At 46.5% G+C, this 21,189-nt stretch overlaps 1 protein-coding gene across 1 annotated transcript in view; it reads right to left on the bottom strand.

Moving 5' to 3' along the window:
- Window positions 1–5,552: 5,552 nt before the first annotated feature.
- Window positions 5,553–21,189, bottom strand: part of MARCO (macrophage receptor with collagenous structure) — a 43,840-nt gene continuing 28,203 nt past the window's right edge. Inside the window, exons 9-17 of the mRNA XM_003819134.4 lie at window positions 18,607–18,705; window positions 18,459–18,494; window positions 17,862–17,960; window positions 17,706–17,768; window positions 9,559–9,603; window positions 8,322–8,420; window positions 7,721–7,765; window positions 6,901–7,077; window positions 5,553–5,825 (exon numbers count right to left, since the gene is read on the bottom strand). Of these exons, the coding sequence (XP_003819182.1) occupies window positions 5,692–5,825; window positions 6,901–7,077; window positions 7,721–7,765; window positions 8,322–8,420; window positions 9,559–9,603; window positions 17,706–17,768; window positions 17,862–17,960; window positions 18,459–18,494; window positions 18,607–18,705 (797 nt within the window). The 3' untranslated portion in view covers window positions 5,553–5,691. The remainder of the gene's footprint in view (window positions 5,826–6,900; window positions 7,078–7,720; window positions 7,766–8,321; window positions 8,421–9,558; window positions 9,604–17,705; window positions 17,769–17,861; window positions 17,961–18,458; window positions 18,495–18,606; window positions 18,706–21,189) is intronic.

Below are 21,189 nucleotides of genomic sequence, written 5' to 3'. Positions count from 1 at the left end.
GCACGAGAACTACATGATGAATGCACAAGCCTCAGTAGCCGATTCAATCAACTGGAAGAAAGGGTATCAGTGATGGAAGATCAAATGAATGAAATGAAGTGAGAAGAGAAGTTTAGAGAAAAAAGAATAAAAAGAAATGAACAAGGCCTCCAAGAAATATGGGACTATGTGAAAAGACCAAATCTACATCTGATTGGTGTACCTGAAAGTGACGGGGAGAATGGAACCAAGTTGGAAAACACTCTGAGGATATTATCCAGGAGAACTTCCCCAATCTAGCAAGGCAGGCCAACATTCAAATTCAGGAAATACAAAGAACGCCACAAAGATACTCCTCAAGAAGAGCAACTCCAAGACACACAATTGTCAGATTCACCAAACTTGAAATGAAGGAAAAAATGTTAAGGGCAGCCAGAGAGAAAGGTTGGGTTACCCACAAAGGGAAGCCCATCAGACTAACAGCTGATCTCTGGGCAGAAACTCTACAAGCCAGAAGAGAGTGGGGGGCCAATATTCAACATTATTAAAGAAAAGAATTTTCAACCCAGAATTTCATATCCAGCCAAACTAAGCTTCATAAGTGAAGGAGAAAAAGAATCCTTTACAGACAAGCAAATGCTGAGAGATTTTGTCACCACCAGGCCTGCCCTAAAAGAGCTCCTGAAGGAAGCACTAAACATGTAGAGGAACAACCAGTACCAGCCACTGCAAAAACATGCCAAATTATAAAGACCATCAAGACTAGGAAGAAACTGCATCGACTAACGAGCAAAATAACCAGCTAACATCATAATGACAGGATCAAATTCACACATAACAATATTAACCTTAAATGTAAATGGGCTAAATGCTCCAATTAAAAGACACAGACTGGCAAATTGGATAAAGAGTCAAGACCCATCAGTGTGCTGTATTCAGGAAACCCATCTCACTTGCAGAGAAACACATAGGCTCAAAATAAAGGGATGGAGGAAGATCTACAAAGCAAATGGAAAACAAAATAGTAGGGGTTGCGGTCCTAGTCTCTGATAAAACAGACTTTAAACCAACAAAGATCAAAAGAGACAAAGAAGGCAATTACATAATGGTAAAGGGATCAATTCAACAAGAAGAGCTAACTATCCTAAATATGCATGCACCCAATACAGGAGCACCCAGATTCATAAAGCAAGCCCTTAGAGACCTACAAAGAGACTTCGACTCCCACACAATAATAATGGGAGACTTTAACACACCACTGTCAATATTAGACAGATCAATGAGACAGAAAGTCAACAAGGATATCCAGGAATTGAACTCAGCTCTGCACCAAGCAGACCTAATAGACATCTATAGAACTCTCCACCCCAAATCAACAGAATATACATTCTTTTCAGCACCACATCACACCTATTCCAAAATTGACCACATAGTTGGGAGTAAAGCACTCCTCAGCAAATGTAAAAGAACAGAAATTATAACAAACTGTCTCTCAGACCACAGTGCAATCAAACTAGAACTCAGGATTAAGAAACTCACTCAAAACCCCTCAACTACATGGAAACTGAACAACCTGCTCCTGAATGACTACTGGGTACATAACAAAATGAAGGCAGAAATAAAGATGTTCTTTGAAACCAATAAGAACAAAGACACAACATACCAGAATCTCTGGGACACTTTCAAAGCAGTGTGTAGAGGGAAATTTATAGCACTAAATGCCAACAAGAGAAAGCAGGAAAGATCTAAAACTGACACCCTAACATCATAATTAAAAGAACTAAAGAAGCAAGAAAAAACACATTTAAAAGCTAGCAGAAGGCAAGAAATAACTAAGATCAGAGCAGAACTGAAGGAAATAGAGACACAAAAAGCCCTTCAAAAAATCAATGAATCCAGGAGCTGGTTTTTTGAAAAGATTAACAAAATTGATAGACTGCTAGTCTACCAAAGAAGAAAAGAGAGAAGAATCAAATAGATGCAATAAAAAATGATAAAGGGGGTATCACCACCGATCCCACAGAAATACAAACTACCATCAGAGAATACTATAAACTCCTCTATGCAAATAAACTAGAAAATCTAGAAGAAATGGATAAATTCCTGGACACATACACCCTCCCAAGACTAAACCAGGAAGAAGTTGAATCTCTGAATAGTCCAATAACAGGCTCTGAAATTGAGGCAATAATTAATAGCTTACCAACCAAAAAAAGTCCAGGACCAGATGGATTCACAGCCAAATTCTACCAGAGATACAAGGAGGAGCTGGTACCATTCCTTCTGAAACTATTCCAATCAACAGAAAAAGAGGGAATCCTCCCTAACTCATTTTATGAGGCCAGCATCATCCTGATACCAAAGCCTGGCAGAGACACAACAAAAAAAGAGAATTTTAGACCAATATCCCTGATGAACATCGATGCAAAAATCCTCAGTAAAATACTGGCAAACCGAATCCAGCAGCACATCAAAAAGCTTATCCACCATGATCAAGTGGGCTTCATCCCCGGGATGCAAGGCTGGTTCAACATACGAAAATCAATTAACGTAATCCAGCATATAAACAGAACCAATGACAAAAACCACGTGATTATCTCAATAGATGCAGAAAAGGCCTTCGACAAAATTCAACAACCCTTCATGCTAAAAACTCTCGATAAATTAGGTATCGATGGGACGTATCTCAAAATAATAAGAGCTATCTATGACAAACCCACAGCCAATATCATACTGAATGGGCAAAAACTGGAAGCATTCCCTTTGAAAACTGGCACAAGACAGGGATGCCCTCTCTCACCACTCCTATTCAACATAGTGTTGGAAATTCTGGCCAGGTCAATCAGGCAGGAGAAGGAAATAAAGGGTATTCAATTAGGAAAAGAGGAAGTCAAATTGTCCCTGTCTGCAGATGACATGATTGTATATCTAGAAAACCCCATCGTCTCAGCCCAAAATCTCCTTAAGCTGATAAGCAACTTCAGCAAAGTCTCAGGATACAAAATCAATGTGCAAAAATCACAAGCATTCTTATACACCAATCACAGACAAACAGAGAGCCAAATCATGAGTGAACTCCCATTCACAATTGCTTCAAAGAGAATAAAATACCTAGGAATCCAACTTACAAGGGATGTGAAGGACCTCTTCAAGGAGAACTACAAACCACTGCTCAATGAAATAAAAGAGGATACAAACGGAAGAACATTCCATGCTCATGGGTAGGAAGAATCAATATCATGAAAATGGCCATACTGCCCAAGGTAATTTATAGATTCAATGCCATCCCCACCAAGCTACCAATGACTTTCTCCACAGAATTGGAAAAAACTACTTTAAAGTTCATATGGAACCAAAAATGAGCCCGCATTGTCAAGTCAATCCTAAGCCAAAAGAACAAAGCTGGAGGCATCACCCTACCTGACTTCAAACTATACTACAAGGCTACAGTAACCAAAACAGCATGGTACAGGTACCAAAACAGAGATATAGACCAATGGAACAGAACAGAGCCTCAGAAATAATGCCACATATCTACAGCTATCTGATCTTTGTCAAACCTGACAAAAGCAAGAAATGGGGAAAGGATTCTCTATTAATAAATTTCGCTGGGAAAACTGGCTAGCCATATGTAGAAAGCTGAAACTGGATCCCTTCCTTAAACCTTATACAAAAATTAATTCAAGATGGATTAAAGACTTAAATGTTAGACCTAAAACCATAAAAACCCTAGAGGAAAACCTAGGCAGTACCATTCAGGACATAGGCATGGGCAAGGACTTCATGTCTAAAACACCAAAATCAGTGACAACATTAGCCAAAATTGACAAATGGGATCTAATTAAACTAAAGAGCTTCTGCACAGCAAAAGAAACTACCATCAGAGTGAACTGGCAACCTACAGAATGGGAGAAAATTTCTGCAATCTTCCCATCTGACAAAGGGCTAATATCCAGAATCTACAATGAACTCAAACAAATTTACCAGAAAAAAACAAACAACCCCATCAAAAAGTGGGTAAAGGATATGAACAGACACTTCTCAAAAGAAGACATTTATGCAGCCAACAGACACATGAAAAAATGCTCATCATCACTGGTCATCAGAGGAATGCAAATCAAAACCACAATGAGATACCATCTCACACCAGTTAGAATGGCGATCATTAAAAAGTCAGGAAAAAACAGATGCTGGAGAGGATGTGGAGAAATAGGAATACTTTTACACTGTTGGTGGGACTGTAAACTAGTTCAACCATTGTGGAAGTCAGTGTGGCGATTCCTCAGGGATCTAGAACTAGAAATACCATTTGACCCAGCCATCCCATTACTGGGTACATACACAAAGGATTATAAATCATGCTGCTATAAAGACACATGCACATGTATGTTTATTGTGGCATTATTCACAACAGCAAAGACTGGGAACCAATCCAAGTGTCCAACAATGATAGACTGGATTAAGAAAATGTGGCACATATACACCATGGTATACTATGCATCCATAAAAAAGGATGAGTTCATGTCCTTTGTAGGGACATGGATGAAGCTGGAAATCATCATTCTCAGCAAACTATTGCAAGGACAAAAAACCAAACACTGCATGTCCTCACTCATAGGTGGGAATTGAACAATGAGAACACATGGACACAGGAAGGGGAACATCACACACCAGGGGCTGTTGTGGGGTGGGGGGAGGGGGGAGGGATAGCATTAGGAGATATACCTAATGTTAAATGATGAGTTAATGGGTGCAGCACACCAACATGGCACATGTATACATATGTAACAAACCTGCAGTTTGTGCACATGTACCCTAAAACTTAAAGTATATAAAAAAAAAGCCTGACACCTAGTGTTCTTTGTTCTTTCGGTAGATGGTTAGTCAGTTGTTGCCACAAGAAGGGACACAGGAGAGGCTCAGGAAAACAAAGTCTTTTATACCTACAGGTCCTAGAGTGACAGAGTCACTGCATGCCAAGAAGGGGTCACATCCTCCCCACCCTTTAAGGTCCAGTTCAAATTGTGCTTTCTTCAGAAAACTTTTTTGCTTACTCTCACTCCAGATAAATATTTCCATTCTGTAAATGGAAATTTCCATTCTGTAAATGGAAATTTCCATTCTGTAAATTCCATGTATGGAAGGAAAGATCAATGAGACTCTAAGACTGATTTCAGGCTTACTATGTGGTTTCCAACATGGAGAGTGGGCTTAGCCCAGCAGGCAGGGCGCTGAGAGAGAGCAAGGACCCGTGGGGCAGGTGGAGTCAGGGTGGAGCACACAGAATAGGGCATGAAGAGAGTTCGTGTGTGTGCTGGAATGTTACCAGGTCACTGTCAGGGGAGGACAAAAAGGGGGAGAGAGAGCTCACCATGAGAGATGTTATGTCTGAATGACTGAAGAGATGGTCAAAACTAAGGTTGACCATAGGAGACCTTCACCTTCTGCCTCACCACCTCCAACCTCTCCTTCCCCTAGCTACGGACATGAGATAATTCAATGAAATGTTGTGGTGCATGGAGTGGGCACATCAATGGGGACGGGAGGTATGAACACAGTGACACTCAGCCACAGCCAATGATGTTGAGCTTTATTAATGGCCCCTCTCCAGAGGCTGCTCAGTTGTCCCCAGGGAACTCCTTGGAGATCCCCTGCCTTCCACGTATGAGCCCGAGGACACCTCGGGAGCAGAGAAGTGAAAGGGTTTCCGGGTCAGACACTGCACTCCACGCCTGCATCCTCCTCATGGCTGCAGTCATGATAGCCCCAGCTATTCTTGGTGCAGCTCCACAGGGTGCTCTCCGTGCCCCGACACTGAACATTATCCAGCCAGATCTGCCCAGTGCCTTGATAGAGAGAAGCAAGAGAAAGAGCAAGAAGGGTAGGATTAGAGTCAAAGCAAAGCAGCCACGTGTGCGCCTGGGAGCTTCCATCTGAGGTAGACTGCCGACTTCTCACTCATTCTGGCCCATTCCGGCCCAATGTGCTGATGGCTGGCTTAGCCTGTTTTTGTTGTTGTTGTTGTTTTTATGATGACTTTGCCTCCGTTCTATTCTCTACCCTTTGACAAAAGTCTCATGCAAATATTTAATACTTAAACCCCACACTATTTGAAATATCTTCCTAGGTGGGTGTCCTAGCGTTTAGTTTCCTTCCTGCTAATTCACTCCTGCTGCATCCACCTTCCTCACATGCCTCTGTAATCAAGCCATCGCCCTGCTCTAAAGCGGGCATTTGCTTTGGTTTGGGGTAAGGACAGGGAGCACTTGGGGTTGGGAGCAAGGGAAACTGGCCTCATGTCCTGCTGGGCCAGCTCCTATGGCCAGAGAAAAGGGTTCTGCCTGGGGACTTAACTCCTTTGCTCAAGGCTTGAACTTTTGGCTGAAAGATATAGGCTGAGTCTCCAGCATCCGAAGACATTTTCCACACATTTTAGTAAGTCCCTGCTCTGATTTGCTTTCTCTTCCCTTCCCATCTTCTCTTTAAAGATGATCACAGCCAAGACTGCTTGCTGGTCAATCCAGGCTGCTGGTTCGCAGACAGCTGGAGTGAACGTCTGCGTTTGCCTGCCCTGAATCTTCTCTCTGTTCTTCCAGTTGCATCAACTCAGCTGTGCTTTGGAGAGTCATCCAGGGCAAACACCCTCAGCCATGTGGCATTCTGACTCCAGGGCTGGATGGACCTTGACCAAAGCCAGGCCAGCCTTCACTGTCAGCACTGGAGAAGGCAGGCCATCTTTCTGCTGGGGTTGCCAAGCTGGAAGGATACATACCTGGAGCCCTGCGCTGCAGAGCTTTTTGGTTGCTTGGACCAATATTTTTCTTTTAAAGAAAACCACACTGAGTCACTTGCCAACACCCCACCAGCGAAAGCCACATCCACACCTCTGGGGAAGAGGCCCCCGGCTGATGACTCACTTACCAGCTCCCACTTTGTACAGGGCCCTTCCTTTGGAGTAACCCAGCATGCGGCAGAAGACAGTGGCATCAGAATTGTGCCACTCGTCATCGCAAATGGTCCCCCAGATACCACTGTAGTAAACTTCAGCCCGGCCTCGGTTACTACTGCCAACAATCCTGACGGACACTGAGTTTTCACCTGGGTGAAGAAACACACATGGGAGAGGCAAGGAAGGCCCCTTGGGGCTTTGGGTAAGTGCGGGCTCTTTCTTTTCATTTTGGAGTTCTACAGTTAAGGAAAAGAAATGCCCCTGCTTGACTGTCACCAGAGCCTGGAAGATCCCACTTTACAGTGCCAACCCAACCTGGCACGCAGCCTCCGTGCACCTGGGGCCTGCAGGCACAAGGCCACGGGGGCAGGTGCCCCTGTGGCTGGTTTGCAAATCACATACACCACGTCTTGTCATGTGTTGTGGAGAGAAAAAAAGAAAAGCTGAGAAAAGAGAAGGAAGGAAGGAAAGAATGGAGGCAGAGAGGGAAAGGAAGGAGGGATGGAGAGGAAAGAAAGAAGGGAAAGGGGAGGAAGGGAGGGAGAGAGAAAAGGAAAGGAAGAAGGAGAAAGGGGGAAGGAAGGGAGAGAAGGAAGGAAGGGAGAGAGTGGCTGGGGAGAGAAACTGCTGCTCTGTGCCGTAGGCAGGCTCATTCAAGGGACTAGACCCTCAACTCCTCCCCAAAATGAGAAATTTATTTGAGAACCAAGGTCTCTTCCCCCAACACACACAATTTTCAGGTGCAGAATTGACTTTAAAGCACACATTAAAGATAATATAAACAGTGATTACCTCTTTCACCTTTTTCTCCCTTTACTCCTTGCTCCCCAGAAGATCCTGTCATGAGGAGAAAACCCACACGGTTTGAAAGAAACCCAGGCAGGACGCCTTTGCCTGCATTTGCATGAGTGGGGAGCGGGTGGAGGGTTGGGGGTGGTCAGATGCTCCGTGGGTCTCGCCTGTGGCCTGGCATTATGGGGATGGGACGTCCTGCAGGTGTCAATGACCGAGCAGGAAGAAACGGGCCTGAGCTACAGCAAGAGGGGTTGAAGTTAGATTGGTGAGGGATGCTTGGTCTAGTCAGAGATATGGAGTGGGATGGGCTCATCTCCTTCATGGAAACTGCCTAGGGGTGTTGGGTCGTGGGGCATGGCTCAAGTGCATGTTCACGCCCCTGTCTTGGATGCTAGGGCTGCGCCTAACCCACTGCTGTGTGCTCCATGCCTAGGGCAAGCCCCAGCACAAGACTTGTCAGTCAAGGAAATAAACCTCTACCCTCCTGGGTTCTGAAAATCCCCAGAACTCTTAAAACAGCGCCTTTCCTATTTTAAGGTACAGAACTGGCTGTAAAGCATAGTCCCAAGAATCAAGGAATCAGATGCAGAGGCCTTACCTTTCACTCCCTGGTCTCCCTTCTGGCCAGCTTGTCCAGGGGCTCCCTTGGGACCTGCCAGCCCTGGGCTCCCCTGTTCTCCCTTCACACCTGCAGGGCCTGGAAGGAGAGACACTGCCCTGATCAGGTGCCCTGCTTTGCCTTCCCAAGAGAGACCCAAGGGCATTACTGTTTAATAAATGAGTTATCCTTAACTGCCACACCTCCCCCATGGCTGGGCTATCTGAATGTTCAGCCTGTCTTTGGTCCATCTGGGGGCTGCACTGATCTCTCAAATCTTAGGTAAATGCTGTCGAGAACAGGCAGGCTAAAATAGCTGGTGGTATTCCACAGACTGTTGGTCCTTCTGGAATTACATAGTTATGTGGAAGTTCTAGCCACGCTGGGAGAATTTGCTAGAATGTTTCTAAGCCTCGATGTCTCCTTTAGTGAATTGAAATAGTAACAGAGGCCGAGTACAGTGGCTTACTCCTGTAATCCCAGGCTTTGGGAGACGAAGGTGGGAGGATCACTTGATCCCGGGAGGCCAAGGCTCCAGTGAGCTATCCTGGCACCACTGCATTCGGGCCTGGGTGACACAGAGAATTTGTCTCTAAAAAAATTGAAAAAAAAAAAAACCATAAAACATAATAGACTATCTAGCTTATGAGGAAGAAAACTTGCTCAAGAAATGTGTCTGAAAAATCTCACTTTTGCACTCACAGGGGCAGGGCTCTTGAGAGGCCTAGAAACACCGTCCAGCTGGTGCCAGCTCAGTACCCTACTGAAGCACAGGCTCTGGAGGTGAGGATAAGAATAAGAAAGCCCAGCGACAGGCAGCAGGAGGCAGAGAGGAGAAGCTTGGGGGACAAGAAGAGACAAGTGGGCCACAGCTGAGGTGGGGAAGCAGCAGCCGTGGATGGAGCAGAAGGGGCACAGCTCCATGGCGGCTGTACAGCCTGGAGCCTCTGCCTGCACCCCCAGCTCTCCTGACATGTTTCCCCTTTGCCATCCTCAGCCCCTTTGCCATCCTCAGCCCCTGCCCCATACGCTACACCCCTCAGGATGTTGAGTTCCTGTGGTTCCCAGGTTTTGCAGCGGAGAAATCTGAGGCTTAAGTGACAGAGCCCTGGAGTCTTAACCTCCACTTTGGGAGAAGGTCACAGCTGTGCATTCAGTGTCAACAAGACCTGCCCTCTGAGAAGGCAGGCCTTCCCCGTCATCACTCCGAGGGATGAAGATGCAGCCTGCCCTTTACCTGGAACTCCTGATTCTCCTTTTCTTCCTTGCTGTCCTTGAAGTCCTAAGATCAAAACAAAAAAGGCGGGGAGGAGATAATAAAACTTAGGTATTAGACATTTTTAATCTTAGACAACCTCTACCTTTTGTCTGATTAATGCAGATGGAAAGATACGTTGGTTCTCCAAGATTGTTTAAAGCCTCTTCAGCAGATCATGAAAAGAGACAGTCTGCAGATGAATGAGAACAGGTGTGTTGGGGGTGAAACAGCGAAGTACTGGATGAAAGCCTGGATTAGACAGACCCCAGATGCACCACTGGCCTTCCCTGCCCCCCGGTAACCTGACCTGGCATCTAAATCCAATCCCATTCCCTGCTGTTGCATTTATCTTGGAAGAGAATTGGGAGATATTTGGTAAATAAAGTTATCTTTATTGCCAAAAGACTGCGGAGGGGGCTCAGTGGCCACCAGGAGCTTTGGAGGTCCTCATGCATAGTAGATGTTCTTCAAGTATTTGTTGGTTTTTTTCACTGTGGCCCCCAGTGGCTAAAGATTCATGTGGCTGAAGGGTCTAATGTCCAGAAAATGGAAAAATAATAACCACAGTCATTGATGATGATCCTATTGTAGTTAATGTTAAAGGTCCCCCTTTCTTCCTTCTTTCCATCCATTCATCCTTTTTTTCAGTAAACTTTCATGGAAGGCCCACTGTCCCCAGCATCCTGCTGGGTCACTGAGATAATAATTTGTTCATTTAGCAAGATCATGTCCTCTTGATTTTAAGTGCCAATATTTATTTTATTTCAGAGAAATAGGACTCCTCAAGGCAGTTACACAAACTTGGGAAAATGCAAGCTCATTATTGACTATCAATAACAGTTACTAGAGGGTAATGAGGGGAACACCAACAGTGAGTCATAAGTATCTGTGTCCCCAGCCAAGCATGGAGCTCAGTCAACCTCCTTGCAGTTGCCTCGGGGAAGTTTCTGCCTGCCCTGCCCCACCTCTCACTTCAATCCCTGGATTCCCCAAGCACCTGCAGTGTGCTGGTCAGTGGAGGGAGAGGCAAGGGGCTGGCAGACCTCTTCAGGGCCCCTTCTTGGAATAATGAGCAAGAGAAGTTGTGACTCTGGGGGCATTTCAGAACCCACCTCCAGGCCTGGTGCTGCCTGGGGAGGAGGGCTGGAGAGCTAAGGGGCTGGGAGCTGCTGCTGCAGACCCAGGCAACAAGAGAAGCAGGAAGCACCAGAAGATTCTGAGAGGGCAGCTACTTCTGTTCCTCGTGTTAGGGAAAGGGACAGAACTGAGGATGGGATAGGTTTTTGTAAGAGCTGGAGGTGCCTTAGAGGTCAGCCCCTGGCAGACAGGCCCCAGCTTACACAGGGCCATTTGTGCACACACCTGTCCCTCTGAATAGAATGCCTCACCGCTTTGGTTCACCTGGAGAACTCACATTTAGCTTGTAAACTCTGCAAAGATGTCAGATGTCACCACCTGTGAAGCCTTCCCTCCCTCGCCCAAGACAAGATATCCTTTCTCCCAAGGCAGTAAAGCAAAGTGGTTCCAAAGTCTGACAGCCCGGACTTGAGTCCACTTCTGTCTTATACTAACTTTGTGACCTTGAGCCAGGTGTCCCTGCTCTGAGCCTCAGTTTCCTTCTCTGAGTCTCCTTGTTTGCCTCCTGAGGCAATTGTAAGGCTGAAATGAAATCGTGTGTATCAAGCGCTGAGCCCGGTGCCCAGCCAGTGCTGAATAAATGATGTCACAGGACCCACAGTGTCCTGTGTCCCCTCCAGGTGGGGAGCACCTCAGGCACTGAGGTTGAGTCCACACATGAACACCAGGATTGCTGCACAGCTAGCACCCAGCAAATGTCTGCTATCGACCTGAAGGGCTTAGCTGAGATTGCCCAGGAGAAGCGACAGATGTTTCCCTTCTGCTTACCTGCATCTGAACAGCATACGCCAAGATGGGTCGGGCGAAAGATCACATTCTGTATGTCTATGATGGTGATGAAGTAGAAAACAGTCCACATCCAGGGAGGTCACAGTGTCTTGGGGTCCCTGAACCCTACCTCTAGGGACACGCCCTTAAGGTAGAGATTTCTGCAACATGGCACCCTCTGGGATGCAGATAGAAGGGGCCAAGAGTCTGGATGTGGACTGTTTCCTGCTTCATCACCATCATAGACATAGATTGTGGTCTTTCTCCCCACCAATCTTGACATACGCTGTTCACATGCAGGTAAGTAGAAGGGGCCTCAAAACACTGTGACCACCCTTTATTGTGACCACCTAAAGAGATGCACCCCTCCAACTGTCCCCTAAAGCACCGAGCAGCAAACACCCTGTAAAGACAGGAATCATAGGGAAGCCCCTGTTCACCAGGTCCATAGCCCCAAGCCTGACTCTCCTTCTTCATTTCCCACACTCTCCCTTCCTAGCTCCTCACCTCCAGGGGACTCAGCATTTTCTGCTGCCTGCATCACGCCAGGCACTGTGCCAGGGGCTTTACATCCATTACCTTGTTTGATCTTTTAGCCACCCTCCAAGGCAGTGTGATTTCCCTCCTTTACAGAGGAGAAAGTACACACTCAGAGATGCTAGGTGAGTAATTCAAGGTCACATAAGAGTGAATGGGGGAAGTTGGGGCTGTCACCCAGGCCCAGCCTCCCAATGTTCCCTGAAGGCACCTTTGTTCCACTAGTACTAGGCTCACTCCTATCTGGAGTTTCACTTGGTCTACACACTTGGTTCCCAAGACACCTCCAGCCTCCCTGAGGCCATTTTTTCCCCCTAAAAGAGGAGTAGTCAAACTAGAGAATACATCAGAATCATCTGGGTGCATCTTGTTAGTAAACAACTTGCTAGGTCCCACCAGAGTCACTGATTTAGTGGGACTGGAGTGGGAATCCAAGAATCCACAGTACTAACAAGTTCCCAGGTGATGCTAATGCTGCAAGTCTCAGGACCACATTTTGAGTAACACTGCCCTAAACAACTCTCACTCATTCTTGAGCGACCAGCTTACAGCCCACCTCCTACGAGCAGCCTTCCTTGTCTCTTTAGGAGCTCACAGCCCCTCTCGCGTCTGAACCCTCCCAGACCCACAGTTCCTATAGCAGAGGTTGGACCTTGATGAAATGCCTTCTGATATGTATTTAATGGGTATTGGAAATTAGAATTGAGGTTTGTATCATTTCTCTCCAAGCCTCACTGGACGCTAAGAGAACACTGGCTGAGTGGTTGTCCATGGACTAATCGATGGAGGAACTAGTAATTACTTCACTATAAATCAAGGCAGCATCCTGATAGGATCAGCTCTTGCAGAGTAGAGGGAGAAATGGCTAAAAAATAGGTTCTAGAGCTGCATGTTGTAAAACTACGCTGGAGAGCAAATAAATGCTGGATTTTTCTTCTTAACCATAAGCAAGCTGGCTTTCCCCGAGTATCACAAGCTTCTCAAGCTGAAAGGGTTCCAAATATTTACTTGCAAAGTGTTTTTACAGAAATAATATTCTCCCAAGAAATGTGTGTTAAGTTAGAAAACATATGCCTTCCAGTTGTTTAGTGTTGAGCTGGTGTTCTGACTAAAGTCTTCAATTGTTCCTGCTCCCAGGGAAGCTGCCTATTTCAAACCCAGAGTGCTGTGAAACTGTCAGGGACCTGGTGTTCTTCTATAGTGCTTGCACGCCACAGAAAAGGAAACAGGCTCAGCAACGTCAAGTAGCTGAGCCTGTGGCCACCCAGCTAGTCAGGGGTAAGTTCAAGTTGAGGCTCAGATCTCCTGATTCTGAGTGAAATGGAGAAATCTCCAATACATTAAGAAAACTTTCTTTCTTTCCCTTTCTTTTCTTTTCTCTCTCTCTCTTTCTTCTTTCTTTCTCTCTCTTTTTTTTTCTTTCTTTCTTTTTCTTTCTTTCTTTCCTTTCTTTCCTTCCTTCCTTCCTTCCTTCCTTCCTTCCTTCCTTCCTTCCTTCCTTCCTTCCTTCCTTCCTTCCTTCCTTTCTTTCCCTCCCTCCCTCCCTCCCTTCCTTCCTCTCTCTCTCTCTCTTTCTTTCTTTCTTCTTTTTGACAGGGTCTCACTCTGTTGCTCAGGCTGGAGTGCAGTGGTGCAATCATAGCTCACTGCAGGCTCAAATTCTTTGGCTCAAGTGATCCTTCTCCTCCTCCTTCAGCCACCTGAGTAGCTGAGACTACAGGTACATGCCACTATGCCCAGCTAATTTTTTTTATGTTTTGTAGAGAGGGGGATATTGCTGTCTTGCCCCGTCTGGGGAAACTATCCTAAATACCATGCCAACTTCGAGGCTAGGTGCAACCTGGCAAATTTAGGATTGAGCTAATAACTGACAAATCGACCTTGTGGTAAGAAGTGAGATGAAGGATAAGGGACTCAAAATTGGGGTATGTGTAGACTTCTGCAGAGCTCTCTCAGAAACTTAGAGGAAAATGAGGAAGAGTTTTATAAATGACAATTTAGTGATTTGACTTAGTAGAATTTAATAAATTATTGGACTATCTCAGAACTTAGATATGAGGAATGGAATTAACTAAGAAATTATATTCATGACATAAGGCTCAATTGCTATTATGGATGATCTTTTTGGCTTATCTTTAAAGTAAAACATCTTGAAATACAGATGAGAAAATGGATTTTGAGTTATTTGCACTTCGGTTTTGCCCCAAGAGGAAAATAAAAGGGCATGGAAAATTCACATTGCTATAGTTTAGACATAAAGGCCATTGAGATAAAGAATTTCCAATCAGATTGGTGTTTTGGAGTTTAAATGTTTTGGCTGCTTCTAACGTTATTTCATGAGGTGTAAATGGTAAAAAGAGAAATGTCATGATTACAAGCTGAAGTGGAGTCCTTCCTTATTTCTAAATAAATATTATTTCAAAATAGCTAAGACATGTAGAGCTAAAATTGGATTATTCTTCTGCAATCTTTGAAAGTGAAAATGTTAGAAATACTATGTGATGGAGGCTGGACAGGATCTGTTTCTAGCAGGTAAAAAAGTGACCCTGAGAGAAGGTTCTGCCGGGTATGGGGCCTTGCTTAATAAAACGTGGAGGTTATCTTCCCACCAGAATGGGAGGAATTTTCTCTTTGTCTTCTTTAATATGAGCTGGCTCCTCTCTCAAGAGATGCAAACAAGAGGAAGCATTTCACCTGAATGGGGTAGAGTGTGGTCAGTGGCTGTGGAGGAGGTAGAAAGGCTTGGTGACCAAGCCAGGATTTACCCATTTATGGAGGAGTGGGAGGTGTGGCTGGGGTGGGGACAGGGTGAAGGTAACTGATTTCTCTCCAATCATACACTCTACGTTCTTCCATAAAACCGATTCTGGAAAAGCACAACTCTGGAATCAGACTTTGGGATTCACTTCTGAATTCAGTTCATGCTCCCTGTGACACTGTGAGCAAAGGGTTTACTCTCTCTTAGCCTTTGCTTCTTTGTTTGTAAAATAGGAATGATAAGTTCAGTGTGATCATGGGAGTCAAGACCCAGGCACAGTGCCTGGCCCAGAGGCACTGATAATAATGAACAGACCGCTCATCTTTTTAAAATAATTAATGCGCAGTAATGAAACCTAGCTGTCACCTAGGTCAAGCCAATGCACTGTAATTTTTCTGTTTTCATCTAAAGTGGCTAGATATTCTCTTGAGAGATTAACGATTTTATTTACAAAATGGGAAATACATCAGTTTGGAAACCTGGCTTGATATATCAACACTGGCCAAGCACTGCAGTGGCTTTAGTTTGGGGAATACCGACATCCTGACATTGACAAGTGTACACTGTGCTCCATGATGGGGAGATTGGGCTCCCACCCTCTGCCTGCCCCTCCTTCTGCCACTTCAGAAGTTGTCAAATCTAATCTCTCCGGAAGTTTATTAGCCTATGACTCCAGGATGATCTACAGACCCAGCTAGATTAGCCAAATTATGGTCCTATTGGAATTCCCCTCTGAGATGTCCATGTGGACTGTCAGCTACTAAATCAAGGCAAACATTTGGACTCGGGTGGGCAACCTGCACAGTTTTAGATAAACGGGAATTATCACAAGCCCCAAATTGAAATGCAATTCCTCATGTTTACTTGGTCAGCCAGAATTAAGGGTAACCCCTAGAATTTGCTGGCTGGTACTCACCACTAGGCCTAATTATTGGAGAACTCCATAAGGGTATTCAGCAGATACACAAGGTCTCGATGAGGATGAAATTAAAATGATCCCCAAGCTATGGGCCAAAAGTCTTTTGCTAAAATGGGTGGGGGTCCTGGTTAAATAACTAAGAACCATGATAGGGCCTGAAAGCTTCATGTTTCTTCCCAGGAATGGAACAAGCTGCTACCTTCTGCTCTGATCCTTTCTGAACTGGGATGAAGGGAGGAGGTGTCACTCATCAGCACACCTGATGGTGGGGCTGGGGAGGGAGAACTCATGATAGACTGTACTAATAAGATCCCAAGCTTTGTCTTGTACTGGCCTAGATTTGAACCTGGCTGCATCTCTTAATGGCTGTTTGACTGTAAAGTTGTGCTACAAAGAGTGCCTGTCCCACTGGGTGTCAAGAAGATGCTCATTAGCAGGAGCTGCTTTTGTTCTGCAAATCCTCCCAGGATGCAAAGGGCAGGGCAGGATTCCCTACCCTCAGATTGTGGAAGACACAAGCTTGGGGCTTGAGGAGTAAGCACAATGCTCCTGTGGGTAAAATCATGTTTTACCTCCAATACTCTTGGTTAGTCGAGAACCGTTAGTCTGGCAGTGGGGGTGGGGGCAGAGGGTGACTACTATTTACAACCGAGAGATGAAAGCAATCATCTCCATGAAACCACACAGAAGGCTCAGGGGCAAGAGAGCATCAGGTCTCATAGTCAGATGGACTCTGAGACTGGGGACCAGAGAAGATGGAATTATAAGATCAGAATGGACAGTGAACAAGTCAGGAACATCTGACGACTATACCCAGATGGAATCTTTCCTATGGTGAGACCCAGCTGGTGGCCTTCAGGTGGCATCCACGTGGGATCAGGTAGCAGGGATCCTCCCAAACACACCGTCCATAAAAAACACAATTGTTCTGGGGCTGGAAACATTACAAGGACAGAGAGGGTGTAAAAGCTGCCCTTGCCATGGCTCCCGACAGCTTTCAAAAAAACCCAAAATCTCAAGCCCAGAGTCCAGGGTTTGCCAGGAGGTGGTGATGAATGAATCAATCAATTGATTAGAGCTGTGGAGGACCAGGTCCCAGTGTAGGTCTCTAGCACAGCACGGGGGTAAGGGCATCCAGGTTGTCTGACACAAGCGTGACCTTCTCAGGCAGAGGACAGGGGTGGAGGCAGACTGTCTACAGATGTCCTTGGCAGACATGCAGCTTTACATCACAACCCTGCCTTCCCCATTGCCCCTCCTGCCCGCTCCTGGCTTTCCAATGTGCAACAGTTCTCCACAGAAATGCCCAATCAGAGTGTGCCCACATCATCTGGCAACAGTCTCTGTTCACTGCAATACCCTGAATGTCAGGGCAGAAAGGCAGGAATTGATCTTATGCATTGTGAGTGGTCTGGACTTTCTAGACCAAGCAAGCACACTGCGACTGGACCAAAACGGCTTATAAAGTAGACTATATTGGTACAATGGTTTACAACCTAGACTAAATAGACATGATGGTATATAACCTAGACTCTGTTGGCATTATGGTATAAACTAGTCTTTGGCTAGTGTGGGTCAGTGCTCCCAGGCTGCCCCCTAGGAAAATGTGGAAGAAGAGTTTTCTGGACCCTCCGGCCTGAATCCAGACTCCTGGACCCCCTCTTAGGGGCCCCAATGAAGGGTTAGCAGGAGACAGCAGAAACGTACAGCTGGGAGGCAGACCAGGGAGATGGTATGGGCAAGGTGCTTTGCTCTCCTCCGTGATGCTGGAGGTTTGGTCATGGCATTCAAGGCCTTTCATGAGCTCTGAGAAGAGAAAGAACAGCCCTAGGCCCTTGGGCTTAAGGGGTCCTGGCAGGGGCTACTGCCCTCCATAACCAGGAACCTCAGAGGCCAAGGCACAGAAGACCCTCTGCCTCCTCCGTGGGCCTAACAAGAAGCAGTTTTTCTCCCATCCATCGTGCCATCCAGCAAGCCCACCTACTCACCCACTGCACCCTCTGTTACCTGTGTCCCCTTTGCTTCCTTTCAGGCCTGTGGCTCCTGGACTCCCGGGGCTCCCTGGAAGTCCTGGACAACAGACACCACAGAGAGCATAAGGGCTGGACTAAGCAGGTTTTCACACATCACTCCCTGTGCCCACCATAGGACCCAGGACCTCACCTGCTTGCCCAGGGGAGCCAGCACTGCCAGGCTCACCCTTGGCACCTGGGTGTCCCACTGCACCAGGAGGTCCCGGAACACCCTGCAGTCCAGGTTGTCCTGAAAGGAAAGTAGTGACTGCCAGGCTGTGGTGGTTGGCAGAGGGCCCGGTACCCCAACCCCCGGTGCTTCTGTTCTCAGCAGTGAGACATGTACCTCTTAACACCTTACAGTCCTCTTGGCAGCTTTAACACCTCTCTTTAGAAGCCATGAGCTAGCCCTCTTAGTAGGAGGAAAATTATTCTCAGCAACTTACTAATCTTTTCCATCTGCAGGGCCTGGGACTTATGGACTTACTAGGAGCTCTGGGTGTGACTGTCCAACTCCACCCCCTGGGTGGCAAAGTGGGGTAAAGTCTAGAGAGAAACATCAGTGAGGCCCGCCCCCACCCCCCACTGGCTGCTCTGTTCCTCTTAGCCAGGGCCAGATGTCTAAAAAACCCCAGGTGCTCTGGGTGAATACTACAATGAAGCAAAAGACGGTGGTGTCAGGTCCCCAGCTTCACTCTGCCAGGGACAGTGGTAGCTGGGATGATGCCCAGATTCCTGTAGTTCTTACCTTGATCTCCTTTAGCTCCAGGAAAACCAGCCAAACCTAAGATGAAAAAGAACTTTTAGGAATTTTTTTTCCTTTGGCTCAGCCAGCCAGAAAAAAAAAAAAAAAGGAAAACCTAGAGGTCAGTGGATGTGACCACGTGCCCTCTTACCTGGTGGGCCTGGCCTCCCGGAGTCACCTTTACTCCCCTGGGCTCCAGGAGGCCCCATGACCCCTGAGTCTCCTTTCATGCCCCTGTCCCCTTTGCTTCCTGAAAAACCAAAAAGTCTTGGTCAGTTGTGGGAGGAACTCCAATCAGGCCACCATGTCCTCCTCTGACACTTCCCATTCCACTGAAATCCCAAACCCTAAACTCCTTGAGCTCCTACTTGGTGCCCGCGAGTGGAAGATATGACCGCTGCCCTCAAGGAGTGCACCGCTTTGCCCCAGAGACAAGAAAGAAACTCACGAAAATTTGGTGAGGTGACCTGGTATGGCTGACAGTCAACAGAAAGCCCTGGTCCCCTTGGGAGGGACAATAGCCAAGGCTCAACCAGCACTGTCTGGCTTGTTTTAGTGTCTGCATTTTGGCAATTATTTGAATTCACTTCAAAAATTGAAACCTGAGTATTCCGAAAAGCAGATCCCAAATGCTGAGAATAGCAACTCTGAGGCATCAATAGAGAGAAAAACACTGCAGCAGCTCATATTCCTGCCAGCACTTCAGACATGGGCTTTCCTGCTACCCAAGATTTCAAATTTTCCACTTATCATCAGAATTCAGAGCTCATCCTAGGCTCTCCCCTTCTGAGTCCTCTGTCGCTCCCTCCTCTCTTGCTGGTGCCTGGTGCATATCAATTGACAGAGGCTCCTCACTGGGGTAGGGCTCTGTGACTTCTTTGGTTTAGGGGTGGACTGCCTGGACCTTGCCAGCCATGCAATGCAGGGTACTACTGGTAGGCTGCCAGGGTCCCACCATCAGCTGGGTGTCCGTGCTCAACTCCATTCCCCTGGGGGTGGGTAGAGTGGGGCGAAGTTCTAAAGAGGAATATCTCACCTCAACACAACCTTTTAGGCTTTCAAAAAGGCTTATTGGGAGGCAATTTTGCTAAAAGGCATTTATTGCTCCATTCTATGATTTTGATAATTCTGAAGCTGGGGAGGACTCAGGCATGACACCAGCCTTCTCTCCAGTGAATTAGAAAAGGGGAGAGAGAGCTCTGAAGAGGTGAGGAAGAAGGGAGAGCCCTGAGTCTGGGTGTGGATTCTGTGTGCCTTTGTGACAGTGTGGTTGGGAAGCTGCATAACTCAGACTCAGTGGGCAAAGACCTGGCTGAGGCCCCTTCTCTGGGGCTGGCAGGACCACCTTGAGAAAGTCTGGGTCTCCCTTTCCCATCTATAAAGAGAACTGTGTTGTTCCAGCTTTGGAAGGATCCTCAGAGGTCAACCACCCAACCATCTTCCTGGTGCCAGTATCCCTCATCAGACCAGCCTAGGAGAATTCTGCAGCCCCTCCTCCCCTCCCAGCAGTCAGCTTCCCGCTAAAACCCATGCCCACGCACTTCATCATGGGTCAGCCCCAGGTTCTGAATCATTCTTCCTCCCTTGCCTTAGCACAATTGGTCCTCCTGAAACCTTAGTCCATTGGTCCTTGTTCTTCTGCTGGGTACCACCCTGGGCAAGACCATTTTCTTTCCCACAAATGCCCTTTGAATATTTGAGGATGGCTGACACATCCCTACTAAGGGCTGTCTTCTTGAGGGTAAGGCCTCCCAGTTTTTTTGTAAGGAATTCCCATGTGCCAGGTACAGTGGTACACATCTCATATGTCTTATATTCCTGCAGTAATTCATCCTCATTAAAGGTTTGTATTATTATTAGCTCCCTTTTCTAGGAGAGTAAATTGAGGCTAAGAGAGGTTAATTCATTTGCCCAAGGTCACACAGTTAGTGAGCCATATCAGAACCCAGGTCTGTCTGATCTTGAAACTGAAGTCCTTCCCTTTCTACGTTACAGGATAACTACTACTACTATTATTATTACTAATACTATTACTATTACTAGCTATCACATATTTAATGCCTATTACTAGTTATCATGTATTTAATGCCTATCATGTTGCAGACAGCTTGAAAACATGGTCTCTAACCCTTATTACTGTCTTGTAAAATATATCTAATTTAATTATTTTTTAACTTAATTACCATTCTTTTCTAAAATGAGAACATTAAAGCTCAGAAGGGTGAAGTATTGCATTAGTCACACAGGGGAGCAGGTGCAGAGCAGGGATGGGAACCAAGCCCGCCTGGCCCCGCAATCCTCACTCTCTGCCATTCGCTGCAGAGCCTCCCCAATGATTGCAGGAGGCTGAGAGGCGGAGAGTGTGGCATGCTCAGTCAAGTCCAGAGCCCATAAGCCAGTGTTTCTCCGAGTGTGGTGCACAGACCTTCAAGGTCAGAACCATCCAGGGCATTTGAAACAGACCCTCGAGCCCTCCCTGCGTTTTAACCAAGCACCCAAACAGCTCTTATGATATTGGCCCTTGGCTTGAGGAACACTGTTCTAGAGATAGCACCCTCAGTCAATGGGGATTCTGGCTGCCTGGGGTCTCCCTCCTCGAATCAATCCCCTTGCCTTTGCCACCAGTCAGTCTGCCCTGCTTCCCAAGGCCCAGTGCAGGCCAACCCTCCTCATCCCCTTGGCTTCCTCTCTGAGCTCCTAGCACTGCCTGTTCCCCAGCTTGCCATAGTCATGC

This window comes from Pan paniscus, chromosome 13 (assembly GCF_029289425.2).
Source record: "Pan paniscus chromosome 13, NHGRI_mPanPan1-v2.0_pri, whole genome shotgun sequence".
Taxonomy (NCBI): Eukaryota; Metazoa; Chordata; class Mammalia; order Primates; family Hominidae; genus Pan; species Pan paniscus.
Note: the sequence above shows the minus strand (reverse complement) of the source record. Positions and strands in the feature narration are given on the sequence as shown.